The 21127-nt window shown below is 40.9% G+C and overlaps 1 protein-coding gene across 2 annotated transcripts in view; it reads right to left on the reverse strand.

Annotated features, from left to right (window-relative positions):
• Nucleotides 1-8761: 8761 nt before the first annotated feature.
• The window catches only part of Ston2 (stonin 2), a 158572-nt gene continuing 146206 nt past the window's right edge, over nucleotides 8762-21127 (reverse strand). The window contains exons 6-7 of one of the 2 annotated variants that reach the window (XM_008828662.3): nucleotides 17846-18048; nucleotides 8762-16003 (exon numbers count right to left, since the gene is read on the reverse strand). In XM_008828662.3, the coding sequence (XP_008826884.1) occupies nucleotides 15920-16003; nucleotides 17846-18048 (287 nt within the window). In that variant the 3' untranslated portion in view covers nucleotides 8762-15919. Of the gene's footprint in view, nucleotides 16004-17626; nucleotides 18049-21127 lie in introns of those variants that run through there. The other variant, XM_008828661.2, reaches the window with a different exon arrangement.

Raw genomic sequence — 21127 nt, forward strand, 5'->3', positions numbered from 1 at the left:
TGTGTATTTTAATAATGAAATGGAGATCTTTTTTAAAGGTTAAAACCTCATTTAATTTTATGTCTTAGAGGGTTTATACTGAGTTCAATATTGTATAACTGTATTAATTCAACTGTGAACCTAAAAATCACAACCACTTTTGAAAGAGTTGTATCCTTGTTCTGGAGTGTGTTCTGGATATGTTAAAGCTGTAATGAAATGCTTCTTCTAATCATGTGGTTATTAAATTTTTTTAAAGTTAAAAAAATAATTCTTCAAAGTGTAAAAATTTACTCCTTAATAATTAGTAGATGTTTAAAACATTACCATTGAAATCTACCTGATGACTTTATATCCATGCTCAGATGTCAAGGAACTCAGAAAGTAACCAACTGTGACTAGTAATAATCAGATATATAGAGATTAGAAACGCATGTGCAAACATCTTAGTGTCAATTGCATTAAAAATGAATTTTTCTATAAAAATAATTGTCTTCTGAACAGTATTTCTGGAGGCCTGAGACAATGTCTCATTCACCTTTGAACCCTTTCAACACAAAATGAGCTTAAAATCATTTTTATGAATAGCTAGTATATTGTTAGCAAGTTTTGTTTTGTTTTTGAGCTGACAGAGTACCCTAAAAGGTCCTGTGATTATTGTCTTTGAGAATGGTGTTGACCTCATTCATGGCTGACCTGTAGGTGGCAGACTAGCACAGACAGGAGCTTGGACTCTGGACTCACAGCTGTACAACTTGTTACTCTTAATACTGTTGGAAACTTAAGCCTGTGCTTCTGGTATTGTTTTTTAACCTTGTAAAGTAAAGAAAGGCAGCAACAATATCTAGTTCTGTGAGAGTTAAGTGGAGTCATGTATACAGAGGCAGCAGAGGGCTAGATGCTGTTATTTTAAAAACTTCAGTTTATTCTTTGACAATTTGTAGAGGGATATAATGTACTTTGTATTCAACTCCCATTACCCTTTCTCATCCCCTTCCATCTCCCATTGACTCCCTTCTTCCTAACAAGTTCCCTTCCTACTTTCATTCTCTCTATTCTTTTGCGGCCCACTGATTTTAGTTAGTGTTATTTTCATGAGCATGGATAGGGGCTATTGATGGGAGCATGGACAACTTACTCCTCTGGTAGCCATTGGCTGTCAATGGGCCCTTAGGGAGGGGTGGGCCTCCCAAGCCCCTCCCACATGTTATGTTTGAGTGATATAGAGGGAGGCTCACCGGGTTGGCAAAGTACTGAAGAAATGAAATGTTAATCATCAATTGGGGCCAGAGAGATGGCTCAGGGGTTAAAGGCACTGACTGCTCTTGCAGAAGACCCAGGTTTGATTCCCAACACCCACATGGCAGTTAACAACTGTCAGTAACTCCAGTTTCAGGGGATCCGATGCCCTCTTCTGACATCCCCAGACATTGCACAACATGGTTACACTTACATACATGCAAGCAATACACTCATACACATAAAGAATATTAAAAGAGAGATGAAATGTTAAATATGAGGAATTGATAAAAAGATTTTGTAGTGGGAAGTGTGTAGTCTATATTTTATGTTTACTCTGTAAAGACTAGGTAGAAGGAAGGTTAACAAATTATGCTGATGATAATAATGATGCTTATAATTGTTGCCAGGTTCAACTTTCAGAGATACTATCTTTGCATCTCTCAGAGCCCATGAAAAGTACTTGTAATCAGAAAGAAGCACTAAAAATTTCTTAGCCAAAATTTAGAGGATTTTGCATGTTATACCTATTTGTTTCTTCTTTGAAGTAGGATTTCAGAGATGATGTGATATTAGGAAAGCAGACTGACTGCACCATTTTGGGAGCAACGGATTTTTTAAAAAATTAAAATATTAAATTTATTTGTGTGTGTGCATGCACATGAATGTGGAGGTCAGAGGATGACTTGTGGTCAGTTCTCTCCTTGCACCATATGGGTCCCATTCTTGCCAGCCCTGGAACACCAGATGGTTTATAGAGAAAGTCTCAGGGCACAAAGAACTTAAGTCTGGTTATGGAGGTGAAAAGAACATTGAAATTCATGTTCCATCCCCCATTTGACCTTGCCCTTTTGGATAGAGAACATTCTGCATTTGAAGCATTGTCTACCAATCTATTATTATGAGGGGAGTCAAAGTCCTTGGGTAGAAGCAAGGTCATTTTATTCAGCTGGAAGCTGAGTGTTCACCATGGTGGAATTTCCTGAGATTCTGTACTTCCTTTTCCTTGAATATACAGCTTTTCACTATTTTGATGTTTTTACTGGCTAATCATAAATATTTTGCCAAACGGAGCAAATTGACAATTTGGGTGCAAGTTAAGCTCATGATTTACAAATGTCAGGAAAGAATAAATTGATATATAGCTTTTTTTTTTGTCAGAAAAAGAAATAGCAACTTACCAAAAAAATAATTGAATTTCCAATAGACTACTTGTAGAATAACCATAACCAGGTTCATGGGATCTGGCACTATCTCCAATAGTATTGCAATTAAATGGAATTAGAGGACACCCCTTTTGCAGAATTTGAAATATGTGGGGGAACTACCATACAGCTAGGGTCAGAAATGGTGACTGTGAGTAGTAAATAGAAAAAAATACTTTGATTTTTGCCTCTCTTATTTCCAGAATTAGTGTTAGAACTGTTGCGTTGAGTGGCTGAATGGGCAAACTGCATGCTGACTTTTGTCTTTGTGGATTTATATTATTTTTGGTGCATTTTGTCATTGGTGACAAAGCCAGTTATCTTTATTAATTATTGCTTTGTATTTGTTTTATTTAAAAAAATTTTTTTTTAATTTTTTGTTTTTTCTGAGACAGAGTCTCCCTGTAGCTCCAGCTGGCCTGGAACTCACTATGTAGACCAGGCTGGCCTCAAACTCACAGAGATCTGCCTGCCTCTGATTCCCAAGTGCTGGGATCAAAGGCATGTACCACCACACCTGGCTTATTAAAAATAGTTTTTAAAGACTTTATTTTTATTTTATGTGTATGAGTGTTTTACCTGCATGTTTGTGAGTGCACCACTGTGTGCCTGGTGCCCCAGAGGCCAGAATAGGACCTTGGATTAGAACTGGAGTTAAGGACAGGTGTTAGCTACCCTGCGGGTGCTGGGAACTGAACCCCAGTCTCCGGAAGAGCAATGAGTATTCTTAACTGCTGAGCCATCTCTCCAACCTCATTAACTATTGTTTTTAAATGACAGAGAAAACTTAATAACCACATATCATTAAAAAGCAGCACACAAATATTAAAAGTAGCAGAAGAAGGTTTGATAAGATGCTTAGGGGTTAAAAATGCTTACTGTTATTGCAGAGAACCCGGATTCAGTTCTCACCACTCACAAGGCAGCTCACAACAGTCTACCTCCAGTTCCAGAGGATCCAACACCCTCTTCTGGCCTCCAAGGGCTCCTGTATACATGTGCATAACACTCATGCAAAGCACACACACACACACACACACACACACACACACACACACACAAGAACAATAAATAACTGGAAAAAAGTACCAGGGGAGTTACGTAAGAGGAGTTTGAACAAAACGGGGTCAATGTGGGCAGAGGGGATTGAGGACTGTTAGGTCACTAGCATGCCCATTTCTCTACCACTGCTACTAGATTCTTCAGGGCCAGTTAGATTAATCATAAATTAATTTTTGCTTGTTCAGTGAAGACTAGGAGAGAGGTAAGAGAGGGGAGTGTAGGGGAGGAAAGAGGAGGGATGAGGAAGGAGAGAAGGGGACTGAATTCTCTGACCCTTAGGGTTTGCTCTGGACAAATGGAAAATTAATTCAACCTCTTCCTCTCTGCTGACCTAGACTGTGGTCCGGGAGGAAAGTGGTCCAGGAATTAAAAAAAAAAAAAAGGATTAATGATTGATTGATTGAGTGTGCATGTTTGTGTGTGTGTGTGTGTGTGAGAGAGAGAGAGAGAGAGAGTGTGTGTGTGTGTGAGAGAGAGTGTGTGTGTGCATGTGTGTGTGTGTGTGTGTGTGAGAGAGAGAGAGAGAGAGAGAGAGAGAGAGAGAGAGCTCATGTAGAGGTGAAAAGACAATTTTGGAGCTGTTCTCTTTTCTACCTTGTTTTTGAGACGGTCTCTCTTATTTCTGCTGCCTTTCTGCTGTGTAGCTGAGCACCCCCAGGGTCTCCTCTGTTTCCCATCTCATTGTAGGAGTGCTGGGGCTGGGGTTGCAGTTGTGAGCCACCACATCCGGCTTTTTTGTATATGTTCCGGGGATTGAACCTGGGTGGCCAGAGTTGTGCAGCAAGAACTTTTACCCACTGAACTATCTCACCAGCCCCTGGCCAGGTACTTTGATTTTTAACTTTTTCTGAAAATTTTATCTGTAACTTTTTAAAAGTTTTTTCTCAAAAAGATATTTAGATCGGTGTAGCAGCAGTGATCTCAGCAGACCACCAGAGAGTGCCAGTTCTGGCCTCCCTCTGGTATAGGGGCTGAGAAGGCAGGGGACTGCCTGAGAGCACCTGGATCCTGCCTCTACATGATGAAGCCTTTGAGAGGGAACTGACACTGATTCTAACCACTCCAACAACTATCAAAATGCCTGAAAGCAAATTCTGAATCCATCACTCTCCAGTCCAGCCTTGGAAGACAAAAGAAAAATGAGGAGGAACCCAACAGAGGATTGAAAATTACCCTGTTCTGAGTTTTCTCTAGTTCCCTGTCTAGAACTTGTAATGCTAATTACTCTTGCCTTTACTCTTCACACCTCCTATTCATGATTCAAGGACTTTCTTCCCTTAGAGACAAGAGTTATACAATTTGGGAGTCTTTTAGATAGACCCACTGAAGGGGTACCCCAATTGCCTCACCCGGCATCCCTGTTCAGCATGGAAGAAGCCAGAGCAGTCTGCGTCCTGATTCCCTATTCTCAAATTAGGTAACCTCTTCAGAGGATGGCATGATAAAAATAGGAGGTAGGAACTGGCTAGTGTACAAAGACCCCAAAGAAAAGTAGTCAATTTCTTGGCTAAAAAATCAAAACGTTCTTTGGCCTGTTAGCAACATACTCCATTCCAAAGGCCAAAAATGTTGAAAGTATTTGGGAGCTCTTATCTAATCCTTAAAAGATTTTGGAGTTACGTCTTCAGAGGGGGGAATGTTAGAGTAGCAAAAGCCCCATAAAAAAAAGAAGAAAGAGTACAGAAGTTATCAGAAAAAGTGATGGGGAGATATGGGAGGAGTTGGAGGGGAGGGAGTGGGCATGGATTTGATCAAAATTTACCTTATATGCATGTATGAAATTCTCAAATTATTTTTTTAAAAGATATTATTTGTATGTATGTATGTGTGTCTGCATGAGTTTACTACACGCCAGCAAATGCCCAGAGAGTATCAGATCCCCTGAAATTGGAGTTACAGGCAGACTTAAGCCCTCTTGTGTGTGCTGGGAACTAAACCTGGGTCCTCTGCAAGAGCAATAAGCACGCTTAACCACTAAATCACCCCTCCAGTCCCTATCTGTAACTTTTGAGCAAGTTTTCATTTGTGGTAAATGCATGATTTTTTAAAAAATATTTTATTATTTTTATTTTATGAGTGTATTACCTGCATGTATGTGAGTGCACCCACGTTGTGCTATGCCGTGGAGGTCAGAAGAGGGCTTCAGATTCCTCTGGAACTGGAGTTAAGGACAGTCCGTAGTCACCATGTGGGCACTGGAAATTGAACCTGAGTCCTCTGCAAGAGCAGTAAATGCTCTTAACTGCTGAGCCATCTCTCCAGCCCCTATGACTGAATTCTTTTGTTTGGAAAGATCCTTCACTGGGTGCCTGACAGGTTGAGATGGAATGGGACTAAACCCATTTGCATCATGAAGGTGAAGTGGAAAGTGAGGTCATTTTATTGGCATTCCTGTTGTTTGGCCTGCTGTTCCACTCAGTGTGTCTGTGATGCAGATAAAAGATGCTTTCTAGTCTGAAATAGTCAATTCATGTTAGTAAATCTCAGGGAATAACTGTGTGGCTCATTTTAGTGACTTCCTCCCACTAGCCATGAACTGGAACACATTGTTCAGGATATTGGTTAGCAATGACTGTAATCTAGAGGAAGGATTTTAGAAATAAATTCAGGGTTAATGGAGCAACTGTCATTTAAAAAGATTTATCCTTTAGCCTACCCTTTGGCCTACTTTGTATTTATATGAGGTTTAAGAGTATTCACTTTAGGGGCTGGAAAGATGGCTCAGGAGTTAAGAGCATTTGCTGCTGTTCCAAAGAACCTGTGTTGATTCCCAGTACTCATATCAGGCAGTTCACAAATGTCTGTAACTCTCCCTCCAAAGAGAGGCCCTCTTCTGGCCTCTGTGAGCACCCTCACATGTGACATACACGTAAATTAAAAAACAAATATTAAGAAAAAAGAATATTCATTTTAGAACACAATCCCACTAAGGATGGTGTTCTAGATTGTTTCTCCATTGCTGTGACAAAACACTCTGACCAGTACCAACTTAGGGAGAAAAGGGTTTATTTGTCTTACATCTCCCACGTTCATCAGGGAGCCCAAGACAGGAACTTAGGGCAGGAACCTGGAGGCAGGAGCTGGAGCACAGGCCATGGAGGAACGCTGCTTACTGGCTTGCTCCTCTGCCCCCTTTTGCCCCCACTCAACCTGCTTTCTTATACAACATAGGCCCACCTGCCCATGGGTGGCACCACCCACAGTGGGCTGGGTCCTCTCATATCACTCAATAATCAAGAAGATGCCCCACAGACATGGCCACAGGCCAGTCCAATGGAGGCAATTCCCCAATTGAGGCTCCCTCTATCCAGGTGTGTCAAGTTGTTTCACTAAATTTTTTCCTTCCTACCCTCTGGGATACTGGCTCTCAGTCACCAGGTCTCCTGTTTCTGATGCTTGTTAATAAAACTGACCAACCACAGTTGTATTTGAATTTTGCATAGTTTATATGACATTTGGGAGGGAATGACTTACAAAGAAATGGCTTCTCATAACCCACCGGCAGCTGTTCCCCTGCAGCCACGTGCTTCACTCAGAGTTCCAAAATGGCCATGGCTCCACCTCTTTTCCCAGGTGCCCCATGTTGCCCACTCTTTTTGGAGTAGTTTTTGGGCTACACAAGTTGACACTAACCCTATGCAGCACAGATCGGTTGTTAGGTTTTAGTTTTCACTGGCAGTCATAGAGTGGTTTGGGGGCTTGAAGAGTTAAGCCTACTTACTTGCATTAGGGCTGAAGAAGAAGGTGTTTAACAGGGGACTCCATCCATGGGATATGGAAGTGACCTTTGGGAGCAGAACTATCTGATACTCAATTTTGAGTTGTTTTGTAGTTTTGTGCTCTAGCTACTCAGCATCAGTTCCTAACTTTTGGTAAGAATTTGCCACCTCCACCAACCTGAAATAGTTTTCTGCCTTGTAGAATGGAGAGAGTGGACTACTTACATTAAATGAAAACGCACACCCCAAATTCTTATACTCTGGTTGCACCAGAGTCTAAGCATTACATAACTGTGTGCTAATATTAAAAGAGAGCGACCCCAGCACGGATGGATGGAGATGCGATCAAGGAGCTGAGAGAACTTCAGAACAAATGGCACAGACAACATTTTAACCCTCATCACTTTCTCTCATCCTGTTCCCCCACCCCAATCCTGAACGTTGGTGAGCATGCTTGGCCTGTTTCTTGAGTATTCTCCTGGGCTGTTAAAGGGTATGGGGTGGAGGTGGGAGGGATCTAGGTCAAATCCTTGTAACAATGTGGAACCTACAGTTTGGTCTCCAAATTTATGAAAGTGACGGGAGACAAGTGGGAAGCAGAATCTTCTCCAGAATCTGCAATTTAAGGATGTGTTCTGTTCCTACTTGGAACTCTTGTGTTCCAGATTGTGTTCGGGATAGAGATGTCTTGAAACAGGCACCACTGAGCTGGCCTGAGTTCTCCCACAGCAGACACTTGTATTTTGTAATAAAATGTCCCAGGTTGATGTGAACTAAACAAAACACAGTGCTGTTTATTTATTGCTTTGTTTACTCCAAAAGAGAACATTTATGCCTTTTTCTTTGCCTTTAATCTTTCCAATACTCCAAAATATCTAACATGTTACTGACTGACCAGTCTTTCCAGAATCATACTTTATTAGCAGGATTCCAAAATGACTTCATAACATTTACTAGACTGAGTGTAGCCTTGGGCTGGTGGAAGTTCTACTATAACTCAGTCTAACCATCAACTTCATTTCCTGGTAAGCATGAGTCCTTCACCCAGCTCAGGCTGATCTTCCAACACAGAATTTCTGCTCTTGCCTCTTCCCAACCCTAAGTGACTTTCTATTTCTACAGAGCCAAATTTTACTAGTTCCAGACCTCTCCTGAAAGCTATCTTTCCTGTGAAGACTTCCTAAATATTCTAGTCCATACTGATTCTCCATCTGAGTTCATGTTGACATCAGTAATTAGGATCCATAAGTTGACTGATAACTTGTTGAACACCGACGGTATGCCAGGAATTTGAGGCAAACTCATTATTCATGGGCTTCTTAACATTTCTCATTTAGAGTGGACCAAGAAAATCTTAATTTTGATTTGTTTTCTCATAGAATTGGGCACAAAATGGGAAATAATAAGTGGATCTAGAATACATGTGATACATTTATCCAGACTAATTTAAACAAATCATTTGTTAATTTATGATAACCACATTAGCTGTAATGGGCCTTATTAGTAAACATTTACTATTCATGATTCCCGTCTTCATTAAACATTGCAAAGTGACACTTTGTTTAAAAAATTTTATTAATAGTTCTTTTTCATAGCTCAAAAAAGATATTACAGATTATTCAGCAGAACAACTGAAACAGAACATCATCACCTCTACAGAGATAACCAGTGTGTAGACTTTATTACATAGGCACATTTTTTAAAAAGTAAACTGATTTTACATAACATTAACCACAATAGTGCAAGAAGTTACACTGAGGGAGGATGGATGATGAAGGAAAATACAAGCTTCAGATCAGCTGAGCCATTCGAGGGACTCTGGGTTCATCCATCCTGATACACTGAAATTCACTATGGACACTACAGAAATGGAGGGTGAGGAGGTGCATGCCTCGGTCCCTCCTTGTCTAAAGCATTGATCCTGCTTAATCCCCTGAATATGACAAAGTTTTCTCCAGATGCTGTTGGCAAGTGAACATACAAAGATAAATGAATGCTGGCTGAGTGTGAGAGGAATGTCCATCATTCTGTTCTCTCACCCCTATTCTTGAAAACCAACCCTTAAATACAACAGGCTGTGCTGCTGTTGGGAGCTGAGTGAGCATCTGCCTTCGCAGAACCAACCCTGGAGAGTCTCACCTGGGTTACTCGTCCTCAAGCAGGTGGGGGAGAGCAGTGGTAGCACTTAGGCTTCAGTTACAGTGTGACTGGTGTCCACAGTGAGAACCGAGGGTTTCAACTGAGGCAGAACATGGGTGTGAACAGGGAGAACATGCTGGAATTCCTTCTGACCAACTGGAACTGATCCTTTTAGCTAAGGACAGCCAGAAAAGAAACTAAAACCATATTCAAACACATCATACAAGAGACCTACTCTGTAGCTGTCTATACTTAAAAGTTTTTTTTGCACTATGTGTTTATGATTGGGGACATATTTATCCTGGTCTCTTGTCTGGTTTTGTCATAACTTACACACAGTTCCAGAATAGCTTCTGTTTTTCCCCTCCCTCACTTCCCATAGTCTTTTTTATTCTTCTTCTTTTTGAGACAGGATCTCTCTGTAGCCCCAGCTGGCCTGGAACTCACTATGTAGACCAGGCTGGCCTTGAACTCACAGAGATCCATCTGCCTCTGACTCCCAATTGCTGGGATTAAAGGTGTGAGCCACCACACCTGCCTTTCCCACAGTCTTTAATATAAAAGGATGTATCCTAAGTCATTTATCATCCTAGCATCTAACATCCTAATGTCCTCAGTAACTTGGAAGGTTAGACCTACTTATGTTTTATGGGGTACTCACATCCTAGTAGCTATCGGGGAGACCTGTCTGTTTTCCACACTCACAACACAGTTTCACTGGGTGACTCCAGCAGAACTTTTGGAGCAACAGAAAACCAGCTGATCCTCACCATCCTCTTTGAAGACATTTGCAAAATTGAGGATTGCAGGGTTTTGGCATTTCTGCCAAGTGGGTGGATGCAGAAGGGTAGACACATGAGTAGGAAAAATGTAAACTAGCTGGCTTTCCCAACCTTCTAAACTTAAACTTCCAGGTTCCTAAGGATGTATGAAGAGTCACACTGACATAGCATATCAATTCAACGTGGTAAGAAAGGATATTTTGTGAAACAACCCGTAAAACTACAGCTGGAAAGAATCTGAAGAAACAGCTCAGCTCTCTCTTTTTGATCTCTGGAAACCGATGTCTGATGTGGAAATAACAAGTCAGTTAACATAATGATTGTCCATGCTTATGTCCTTTAGAGACTCACAGAAATCCCCACATTTCCTTTCATGAAACCATTATGGCGTGTCCACCAATAATGTAAACAATTCTCCAGCATCCTAATGTGGGGCCTCTGTTCCCTTCAGGGAAGCTGACACAGCACTCTATCTGGAGGAGACACTTGAGACAACACTTGCTGAGTTGAATGATTCTGTTGTTTCTCCCTACTAAGAACTCTTCTTTCTCCCATGGCATCTTACTTTTGGACTTGAGATGGCCCCGTCATTCATGTTATTTTGATGCTTAGTGGCCAATGCTGTAATTTCTAGCTATAGAAATTTATACTGAAATTTTATTTCCTTTAGTATATTCTTTCATAGCTTTTTAATTACATCCAGTTATTATTTTCATCTTTCCAGGTACTGCAGAAAATATTACTATTGAAAACTTCTACCATTATGGGCTTGGAATTGCAAGATCAGTGATACAATTTTTCCTTTTCAATTCTTAAAGCAAAGGACTAGATTTCCATAGGTGAATTTAAGGCACAGTAGAAGAAATATGTAATTTCCATGTTCTTTCTTCAGCTAATCATGAGAAAATAATACTAATACATGCATTTGTCTCTATACTTAAGATTACCTTTAATATGTAACCACGAGTGATAATATCCAAAGCCAATCTCATTTACAAAGAACATAATTTTAAACATGGTGATTTGTAGGGAATTGATATGACACTGACAATTTTTAGAAAATGTTTTAGAAATATAGTGAGAATACGATCACTAATTTTATATAAAATGTTGTCATGGTTTGGAAGGGATTTGTCAGAGAAGTGCTAAGAATAATTTACTAAATAGTATGTTTAAAATTTTTTTTGTTAGTTTTGTTTGAATTCTCTGTCAAATTCCATTCTTACCATAACCTCAACTCTAGATATGCTAGGATTAACTTACAATGATTGTTCTTAGAAGAGTTAAAATTACCATTTCCCACTGGGGGAATTTATAAAAGTAGGTCAGATGGCAGTGCTTTCTACTTGCAACCATTAATTCCCAAGGCTCTTCAGGGGGGAGGGGGAGAGACAGGCATGATGGTGCACGTCTTTGATCCCAGCACTTGAGAGGTAGAGGCAGGTGGATCTCTGTGAGTCTGAGGCCAGCCAGGACTACACAGTGAGATCCCTATCTCAAGCAAGCAAGCAAGCAAGCAAACTCACCAAAACCCCAGCTCAATCTCATTTTTTCCATCCCTAAACTTACTATAAAATACAAATCAACTTTGAAATCACGATTTCAGCTGCTGAACCTCCACCTTCCTCCATCTCACATGGTGATATGACAAATGCACAGTAGTACTGGCCAGCGGTTAATGTTGGGAGAACAAAGACCTGGCACTCCAGGACTGGCTGTGCGCTTTATCAGATGCCTGCCTCTCCCGCTAGCCATTCTAATGGGCAAGACGGAGGCTCATGGATCTGTTTGATTGGCAGCAATAAAGCTGAATCAATAACCTGACTGTAGACAGCATCTGTGTTCCTGCACCTCTGAACCCAATATTGTTCGTCAATATGAGTAAGGAACGCTGCAGTTCAGAGTCACGGCACATTAAGTGCTTAAGTGCTGACACTTGCTCATTGATTCTGGAGGCAGGAATAAAAAGAGAGCAAAATTACGTAAATCCTCCAGAAAATAAAAGCTGCTTGCTAGTTGTAAGAGGACTATTTGATGCGAAGTAGGGGATAAGTAGTCTCAGGGTTGGGTTTCTTTCAAAAAACATTTATCGGTTACTCAATAACTTCCATTTATTTTATGAATATGTTTGGCCCCACAAATCAGGATTTCAAGGGGACTGAATGCTACTGTCGTTCACGCTTTTGTTGGGCATGGGAAACACAAAGGATAGGTTCCTGGTCTTCATGTATCATATTTCCCAGGAGTATGAACTTTTAGGGAGATAAACTCCTGTTCGCGGTCCCACCATGCAGCTGAACAGAACTATTAGTCTTATTTCAAATTAATAAATGGTCTGAGGATTATAAGACCTGATAGTCATGCAGGAAGGTAGACAGTAGAGGAAGAGAGAAATAGAAAAAGAAAAGAAAAAAACCAGTAAAATTGTCCAGCTAATATTTAATAAGAAGAAAGTGCAGACTTAAAAGGAATAACTAGTACTGTATCTACAAGAAAGCTCTTTCCCTCCCTCCCTCATTGCTTGTTTTGTAATACTGAGAGTTGAACCCAGGACCTCACACACTCTAGAGAAGTGTTCTATCACTGAGCTACATCCCCAGACCTCTTGTTTGACATATTATAATGAACACATTTCTTTTTTGGGCTTCTTGCCCTGTTAAGTAGAAAAGCAAGCCCTAGACTCAAAACATAGTTCTTGATATTATGTGACATCTAATTTATGCTCTAATTTGATCGGTAAAGCCAATCCACCTTTCATAGTCTCACGTTACTACGGTACTGGTAACACAGACTAGGAATTTTTTGTAACCATAAGAAACGTGAAAACCAAGGTTCAAGGTAGCAAATATAGAGCCTGCATATCAAAAAGGTAATTTGCCTTTTTGTGTCTGAGTGTTTTACCTGCATGTATATAAGTGCACCCATGTTGCCTGATGCCTGCGGAGGCCAAAACAGGGCTGGATCTCCTGGACCTAGAGTTATAGACAGCTGTTATCCACCATGTGGGTGCTGGGAGCAGAACCTCAGTTCTCTTCAAGAGCAGCAACCAGTGCTCTAACTGCTGAGCCATCTCTCCAGCCCCACAACTGTATTTCTTACATAACTTTGTAAGTACTAAAATATATTGTGCCTCAGCTCCCTACATGTTTTCCATAGTTCCCTAAACACAGTAGAGGAGACAAAATAATTTAATGGGACCAAGGCTGTAGGTTTTTAAAACTAGTAATCATTTGCTTTCTAGACTGTAGATAGCACAGAAAGGATTTCCTCAACTTTTGGTTAAATGAACAACAAAACCTCAATGAGTCTGGTAAAAGTACCAAAGCAGAGATCTTAGTCAAGGGGGTGGGAGGGAGAAGGCAAAGCAGACACTGTGCATGTGATGCTAGCAGGAGAGGCAGATATTTGACCCAGTGCTGAGCTTGGGAGGAAGGTGCTGGGATGACTTCCATTTATCTTGCCCACTCTCCAACCCACTGCACATCCTCTGGGGAATCTTAAGGGCTTCAGTGGAATGGTGGAAAGGACATGCTTTGAAATTGCTTGACAAAGTCCTGTAGGGGACCTCACAGTATTCTAACAGCATAAAAACACAAAGGAAAAAAATGGAGTTAGGGAGCCTCATTCCTTCTGAGACTATATAGAAAAGATTTTCCTCAGTGTCTATCCCAAATCCAACGTGACATTTCCTCTCACAGTACCTGGGATGGGTGGATCTGAACCTCTGGGCATTTGCTGCAGCAGGAAATCTTTTTTTGTCTTTTTGAGACAGGGTCTTCCTGTCATCCCAACTGTCCTGGAACTCACTATGTAGACCAGGCTGGCCTTAGTTTACTTGTCTTTGGAACAACTCCTATGAGAAAATTCTCAAGCACCTGCCATCTGTAAAGTTCTTTGTTCCTATTTTTGCCTTTGAAATTATGCAAAATAAATCTTACTCCCCTTCCTTTTTATAGCTCAACAGAAACTCTGAGACAGCTATTATATCATTACAAACTTCTCTGTACTCCCTTCCTAGCTCTACCTTCTGTTCTGCATGAGAGCTGTTCCCCTGTTCTTTATAGAATCTTCACAAACCTTGTTACCTGCCTATGGACAGAGTCAACTTGTTAACGTCTCTCATAAAATACAGTAGCTATAATTGAACCTAATCCTCCATCCAGATGAGTCCTGGCTAATATACCATGTAGAGCTGTTTAAATATCTATTACCACAGATAGAATGCATTAGCTTTGTGAATAGCCATGATATATCCCTGGTTCAAGAATGAACTCCCATTTCCTTAAGAAAACATTTTTATGTGAATTGCTATAAAACTGAGTCTCCCCAGTACCCTCATCAATAAACACATCTAAGTACACAGGCACACACACTCAACTCTGTACTGATAAGGGTCGCATTTCAAAAGCTCCAAATACAGGCATTCTCATTTATGCCTGTAGTTTCAGTCTGATGCTTAGATAGCTCAAAACACTGCAATGATTTCTAAAACCTAGTGTCAGTACACAGTTTGATTTTACTGAATATGAACTGAAGAATTTAATCTTGAATCTGTAAATTCCAACCTTGTCTATTTCCATATCTTCTGAATATATGATAGAGTACTTACTCTGTCCTCTCTATTCTTCATGAAAGAAAACACCAAGAAATGTATCAGCAGAGGAGCACAGGAACAAATGAGGGAAAGGAGATTGTCCGGACTCTTGGAATCAGGACTTCTTGTTCACAATACTGGGGAATATGGCTTTCCCATCCCTACCCTGGAGTCTTCTGCCTTTTTGATTTATTACAATACTGTGATGATAAAACTCTGAATTTGAAACAAAACTCCTTCAATTTAGCCTTTGTCTTTTCAACTTAAATTTCCTATGAAGTTTGAGTTAAAGGGACATGCAACAGTCTATTGCCTATGAGGTATAAAAAGAACTCCCAAATGATGTGGGACACACACACACACAAACTCTTTTGTTTCAGGAATTAGAAGTGTTCTGTTTTTCAATGAGAATTTGGGAATTCACCATAATTGAAGCTATCTCTTGAACTGAATATAATCTTACATTTAATGGCCCTTTTCCTTCAAATGAAGAAAAATAAGTTCAATTTTGCTTACCCTCCAACACAATATGAATCCAATCCAATTCATTTATAGAATTTAAGTCGAATCACTGAATTTGAAGAGTTGGATTGGGACTTTTCTCATTGTGTATTGTGACTTAGGTTAGCAAATGGAAAAGTAGAGGTTGAAAAAAAATTTTGATCTGAACAATCTAGAACTAGGAGGGAAACATGGAAAACTGTTTGATAAGGCCAACATTTAAAGAGTAGAGACATCTACAAAAGGTCTACTATACCCACAGAGGAAATGGTTTTGAACCTTTTCTGAATCTTCTGTAGAAGAAGCAATAGAAATGAATTCATAACTTCTCAGAACTGCTTTGTCCAGAAACTCACAAATAACAAATGACTATCAGAAAGAAACTGCCAACACTGATGTTGGAGGTTCTCTTCCAGTCTCTAACGGTCACCACAAACCACATACCAGAGCTGTGATATAAGCAGAAACCAGGCAAGGAGGCTCAATTATACAATATGCTTCAGAAGCCAGGGCACCAGATGCAGAGTCAGGAGCCTATTCAAAATGGCCCCCTCAGGGTTTCCTGTGAAACACAGGTAACTGCACACAGGAAAGTCCGATAGACTGACCCCGGCAGGGAGTGACCACAGCAGATGTTGTCTTAAACTTCAGCTATTCAGGAAGACATCACTGGTCAGCGTTCCTTGCTGTAGGTCACTGTCACTGTATCCCACATTCCTTGGGATTTTCCAAGTCATCTCCCTCAAAGTCTGGCTTCAAACTCTTTTTTTGTTCAATTTCCACCTGTGAAAATAAAGGTTGGAGAAAACATTAGAAAGAGGGAGGAGGACGAAGTAGAGGAGGAGAAGGAAGAGGAAGAGAAAGCACAAAACAAGTAAGCAAGGCAGACCAACAAAACCCACATAACTTCCTGAGGCCCTTGAGGAATGCTGGCACTTTTGTGTTTTGGACTTCCGCCACATGGAGCGACTGACCCTGATGCAGCACGATTCCCTTTACAAGGTGTGGGCTTTCCTCTTTTTTTGTGGTGCATCTGGAAAATTCTTACTCTTTGCCTGGAACAGTTGCCCGAAGGCTACCTTTGCATCTGACTAAGTAAGAACACTTCGGTGCTTCCTCCATGAACATTTCTGCTGCCCCGGGATCCACGATTCCATAGCTGTCCACAGGAGAGGAGCAACATCTAGCTCACCATTTTATCCAAAGCATAAAAATACAATAGGCAACTGAAAAAGGTTTATAAAATGAACACATTCTTTTGTAACTGACTACTTAAGCCTCTCCAAAGCCTTCCTTTCTTTTAAAAGTCTCTAATACGTATTGAAGTGTTTCTGATTCTATCCTATCTTCTGCAGAATATTGTCCAAAAGTCTCAGCTTGAAAGTAACACACCCTAGCTGAAGCCTCTGGAAAGTCAGGAAGGGAATCCTTTGAACAGAGGAGTCTCATGATTAAGGTGCTCCTCAGCACACGTCAGGTATTAGGATACTCTGCTTGGAGGGCACAGTTGAGGTAGCAGAGTCATTTTTGAGGGAAGTGCTAGTTTTTTCCTGGCCACAAGATGGGGTATTTGTTCTTTTTGGTAAAGGTTTTAGATCACGCAACTAAGGAAAGTTAAAGAAGTCATAAATTATCATATAAACTTAAGGGTAACAGGGCAAATAGGAAATTATTGATTAACTCTGCAGAGTCCTTTAACAGCCCTTTTCCTTCCATCTTTGGAATTTTATATTCTATCAATAGCTAACTCTTCAGGACACTATCATTTTTATATATGTTAGAAATTTTAGTGCTAGCTGCCTATAACCTGTGCATTCAAGAGGCAGAGGCAGGAAAATCAAATTCAAGGCCAGATTGACTTACAGAGAAAGACCCTGTCTCCAAATAAACAAACTGACCCCCACAAAAAAAAAATCCTTCAAATTTGATTACATAGTCTCCCACAGCCTTGCTCTTATTTTTTTAATTATTTTTATTTTATGTGTATGAGTGTTTTGCCTGAATGTAAGTAAGTGTATAAAATGTGTACAATGCCCACAGAGGGTGTTGGATCCCATGGAACTGGAGTTATGGATGGTTGGGAGCCACCCTGTGGGTGCTGGGAACCCAGATCTTGTGCAAGAGCAGCCAGTACTCTTAACCTCTGAGCCATCTCTCCAGTGCCTGATCCCATTATTACTGTAGAAGTGTTTGACTTTTAAGTATGTACCATTACTGCCCAGTGCCCAGGCTGTATTACTATAGACAACTCCTGTAGATGAAATGCTTGCTTCGTTTTATCACATTCCTATGACTCCCCTCCATTTCCATGTTCACTCCTCCAAAACATGAGTCATGTTGCAAGTGAATGACAATTACTGCTTGGCTCCACTCTTCTTGTTGCTATTTATCTTGATAGACATTATACTCTCCATCGTCAGCCCTCTAATTTTTTCCCAACCCTTTCTCTTACACAAGAGAGATTGTTTCATTGAAATCAAAGCAGACTCATCCATAGCTATGAATGTAAACTTCTTTAATAGACTATACCCAATGGTAAGCATTTGCTGAAAAGAATGTGGGGGTGGGGGTAGAGGTATGAACAAATGGACTTGGATACATTAGCCAAAAGCCCCCGGAGGCTACCTTGTAGCTGTAGTGTGCGGAATAATTGACCCACTTCCTGACATCAGTCTTGTCTTCCACAGAGATGGATCTCACAGTGGCTTTGGAGGCAGAAGTTGTGGGCATGCTGAACTCAACATTCACGTGACTGGCAAATCTGGAAGGCACTTCCCGGTCAGAGCCAAGTTCAAGGTGGCAAAAGAAACAATGTGGGTGACCAGAAGCTATGGGAGAAAGAAAGAATCCAGAGATCAGGTTCTTTGTAAATGAAACTTAAAAGGAAAAAGGGCCAAAGAGCCACCTTGATAACAAAGGAGATCCCCAAGGCCTGTACCTGGCAGTTTCAAAGGGTCCAATGCTGAACAGAGGGCTTTTCTCGACAGAAATCAGTCTCCGTGTGCCTTAGACCCTTTCTTTGATACAATGCCAGTTGATTACTGCAGTCTGGTATCCTAGCAATAAAACCCTCAGCCTGAGAAACGGGGGCCATTTTGCCTGTTCAGATGAGAGAGCTATGTGGACACAGCATAAACATTAGGAAAGAGGGGCTGCAGACTGGAAGAGATGGGATCAGCACTTGGCACTTAATATTAGTGACAGCTACCTGAAGCAAAATTGCTTTCCTTTGAAAGATCAGTTTTCTTAATAGCATTTTGTATTTTCAGAGATGTCTCAGGCATGTTTGTGTGGGTAGATGATATATGAAAGTGACAGACTTATAGACAGCATGCACAGAACGGGGAGTCTGGTGCACAGGACAGATCATCTGATCGGCAGTGAGATCACGGCGGGGGGGGGGGGGGGGGGGGGCAGGGGACTTCCAGTTCTACTAAATGGTCAAGCCCTTTGTTCTCTCCTGGCCTCATTTCCTTATCTGGAAAGTGGGATGTCGAGGAGGGCTATGAAAGGGTAGGTTGGACAATAGACACCTGACACAGCACCTTCCGGCTCTTCAATTCTAAACCTATGGTGTGGTTCTTTGAATGAGAATATCCCCATAGGCTCCAAGTATTTGAGCATTTTGTCCCCACTTGGTGGTGCTGTTTTGGGAGGTGTTAGAAGGTGTGGCCATGCTGGAGGAAGCAGGTCACTGGGGGTGGGCTTAGAAAGTTCTTAAGCCTTGCCAGATCTCCAGTTGCTTTCTGCTTCCTGTGCCTGCTTGAAGATGTGAGCACTTAACTTCTCCTCCAGCCACCTCTGCCGCCATGCCTCCCTGCCATGGTGGACTCTTGCCCCTTTGGAACTGTAAGCTAAATAAACTCTTCCTTCTATAAGTTCCCTTGGTCACGGTGTTTTATCACAGCAACAGAAAAGTAACTAATACATATGGGTAAGTCAACTGTACTTAGATAGTAAACTTGGGATTTGCTTTTCATTTGCGGATTATTAAATTTTTGAGGAAAAAGAGTTGAGTTCTGCAACTACACCATTCAAGCATCATCCCCCTCTATCAGACACAGCAGGAAATGTTTGTTGAGTGCCCTGGGCCTGCTACTGTGCTCACTGCTTCACTCAGATTCCCTCACTGCACCTTGTCACAATCCCTGGGGTCACTTTACACTGAGCTTGTGGGGGCAAGCTGGCCCAGGTCACAGAAAATAGCAGAGCAATGTGCTAAACCACCTGACTGTGGACCGTTCACTGGTTTGTCTGAGTTATAACCTCATGGTCCCCAAACTTCAGGACCAGGTTGCAGTGTGACAGAATGGATGGAGAGCAGCAACTGACTACAGTTAAACAGCGTGAAATGGCTTTACTTAATTAGAAAAACGGAAAGAGTGCCTTACTCCCCCCCCCCCCCCCCCCCGTTTATCCAAGTCAACAATTCCGATTTTCTTTATTGCTCTGGGCAGGACTTTGCAATCTCAGAGAATAAGGAGATGCATACCCTTTCTCCAAGGAAAACACTAGAGTGAAGTATGTGTTTTTCTGTTTCAAAAATGTAACAACTTGAAAAATCTGCACTGGTTTTTAACAAAGGAATTTAAGTCAGATACATAAAATAATAAAAATTATAGTATCTGAAAACGAATCCATTCACAATATCTTTCTGTTGTGCCACAGATGTAATTACAGAGCTGTCATTTATCATTTTCACTAAGCACTGATTATTGGCCAGATACTGTGCTATACACTTAAAAGCATTACTTAATTTCATTCTGAATGAGCTAGGTATTAATAATCCTATTTTGTAGAAGAGGAAAATTAGATTTCTCCAAGAGGGTTAAGTAAATTGTCTGAGGTCATGCCACTTTGAAGCAGTAGAACTGAGTGAGAATAATGCTCAGATCTCACTGACTCCAAACTAGGTCCTAAACGGTTCTCAGTATATTGCCTTGGAATTAGATCACCACAGTGCACAGAGAAACACCTCTTAATTCAATAGCAACGTCAATTATTTTTTATCTAATTAGCTTTATTTGACATTGTTGGAATATTAAGAAATGGTTTCTTTTTAAAAAAGCGACTCCCTCTTCTGATTGTCTCAAAGCATATTCACAGCAAACTCTGAAAGCAGTATTTTTTTTTTCCTGGATTCCTAGCCTCAACTATTGGATGTGTAAGGGTGATAGACAGTTAGGGCAACACAAAATTTTGAAATGTGGTATAGTTTAATCCATGGTAACTCATTTTTCTTGATAAAATGTAACATTAAGCCAGGCATAGTGTTGCACGCCTTTAATCCCAGCACTCAGGAGGCAGAGGCAGGTGGATCTCTGTGAATTTGAGGCCAGTCTAGTCTACATAGCAAGTTCCAGGCCAGCTGGGGCTACAGGGAGACCCTGTCTCAGAAGGACCAAAAAAAAAAAAATAATAATAATAGTAATAATAATAATAATAATTTAACATTAAAATTCAGATTTCTTTTCAATAAGATGCCTATTGTATTGGGTGTGTTTTCCCTTTACCTGGTATAATGAGAGCTAGGATTCCCTCAAAGAAAGCTATCTGTGCAGGACTCAGTGTTTTCACTGCTTAGTATGCAACCCGTGGAAGCAGAAGGATTTGTTCTGTGGGCTGTGGGTAACCTTTGGATCTTGGTTGGGACCCAGGCTCCTTCGCTGTAATGGAGTGGTGGTTATTATGAAAAATGACCTGTAAAAGGCAACTTACCAAGGATGTCCAATACCTAGACAGATAAACTCGGAAAAGGGGTTGTTACTAATAGATCATCACCAATTCTCTGGTTTTATGAATGGGAGTACAGGGGCTGAGCAGTGATTGCTAGCCATGGCAGGAATGTGTAGTCTGACCAGGATGCAGACCCTGTGCATCTCAAGTTTCCAGGAAAGGATGCTCTCA

Source organism: Nannospalax galili, unplaced genomic scaffold, assembly GCF_000622305.1.
Source record: "Nannospalax galili isolate Female #2095 unplaced genomic scaffold, S.galili_v1.0 scaffold374, whole genome shotgun sequence".
NCBI classification, from domain to species: Eukaryota; Metazoa; Chordata; class Mammalia; order Rodentia; family Spalacidae; genus Nannospalax; species Nannospalax galili.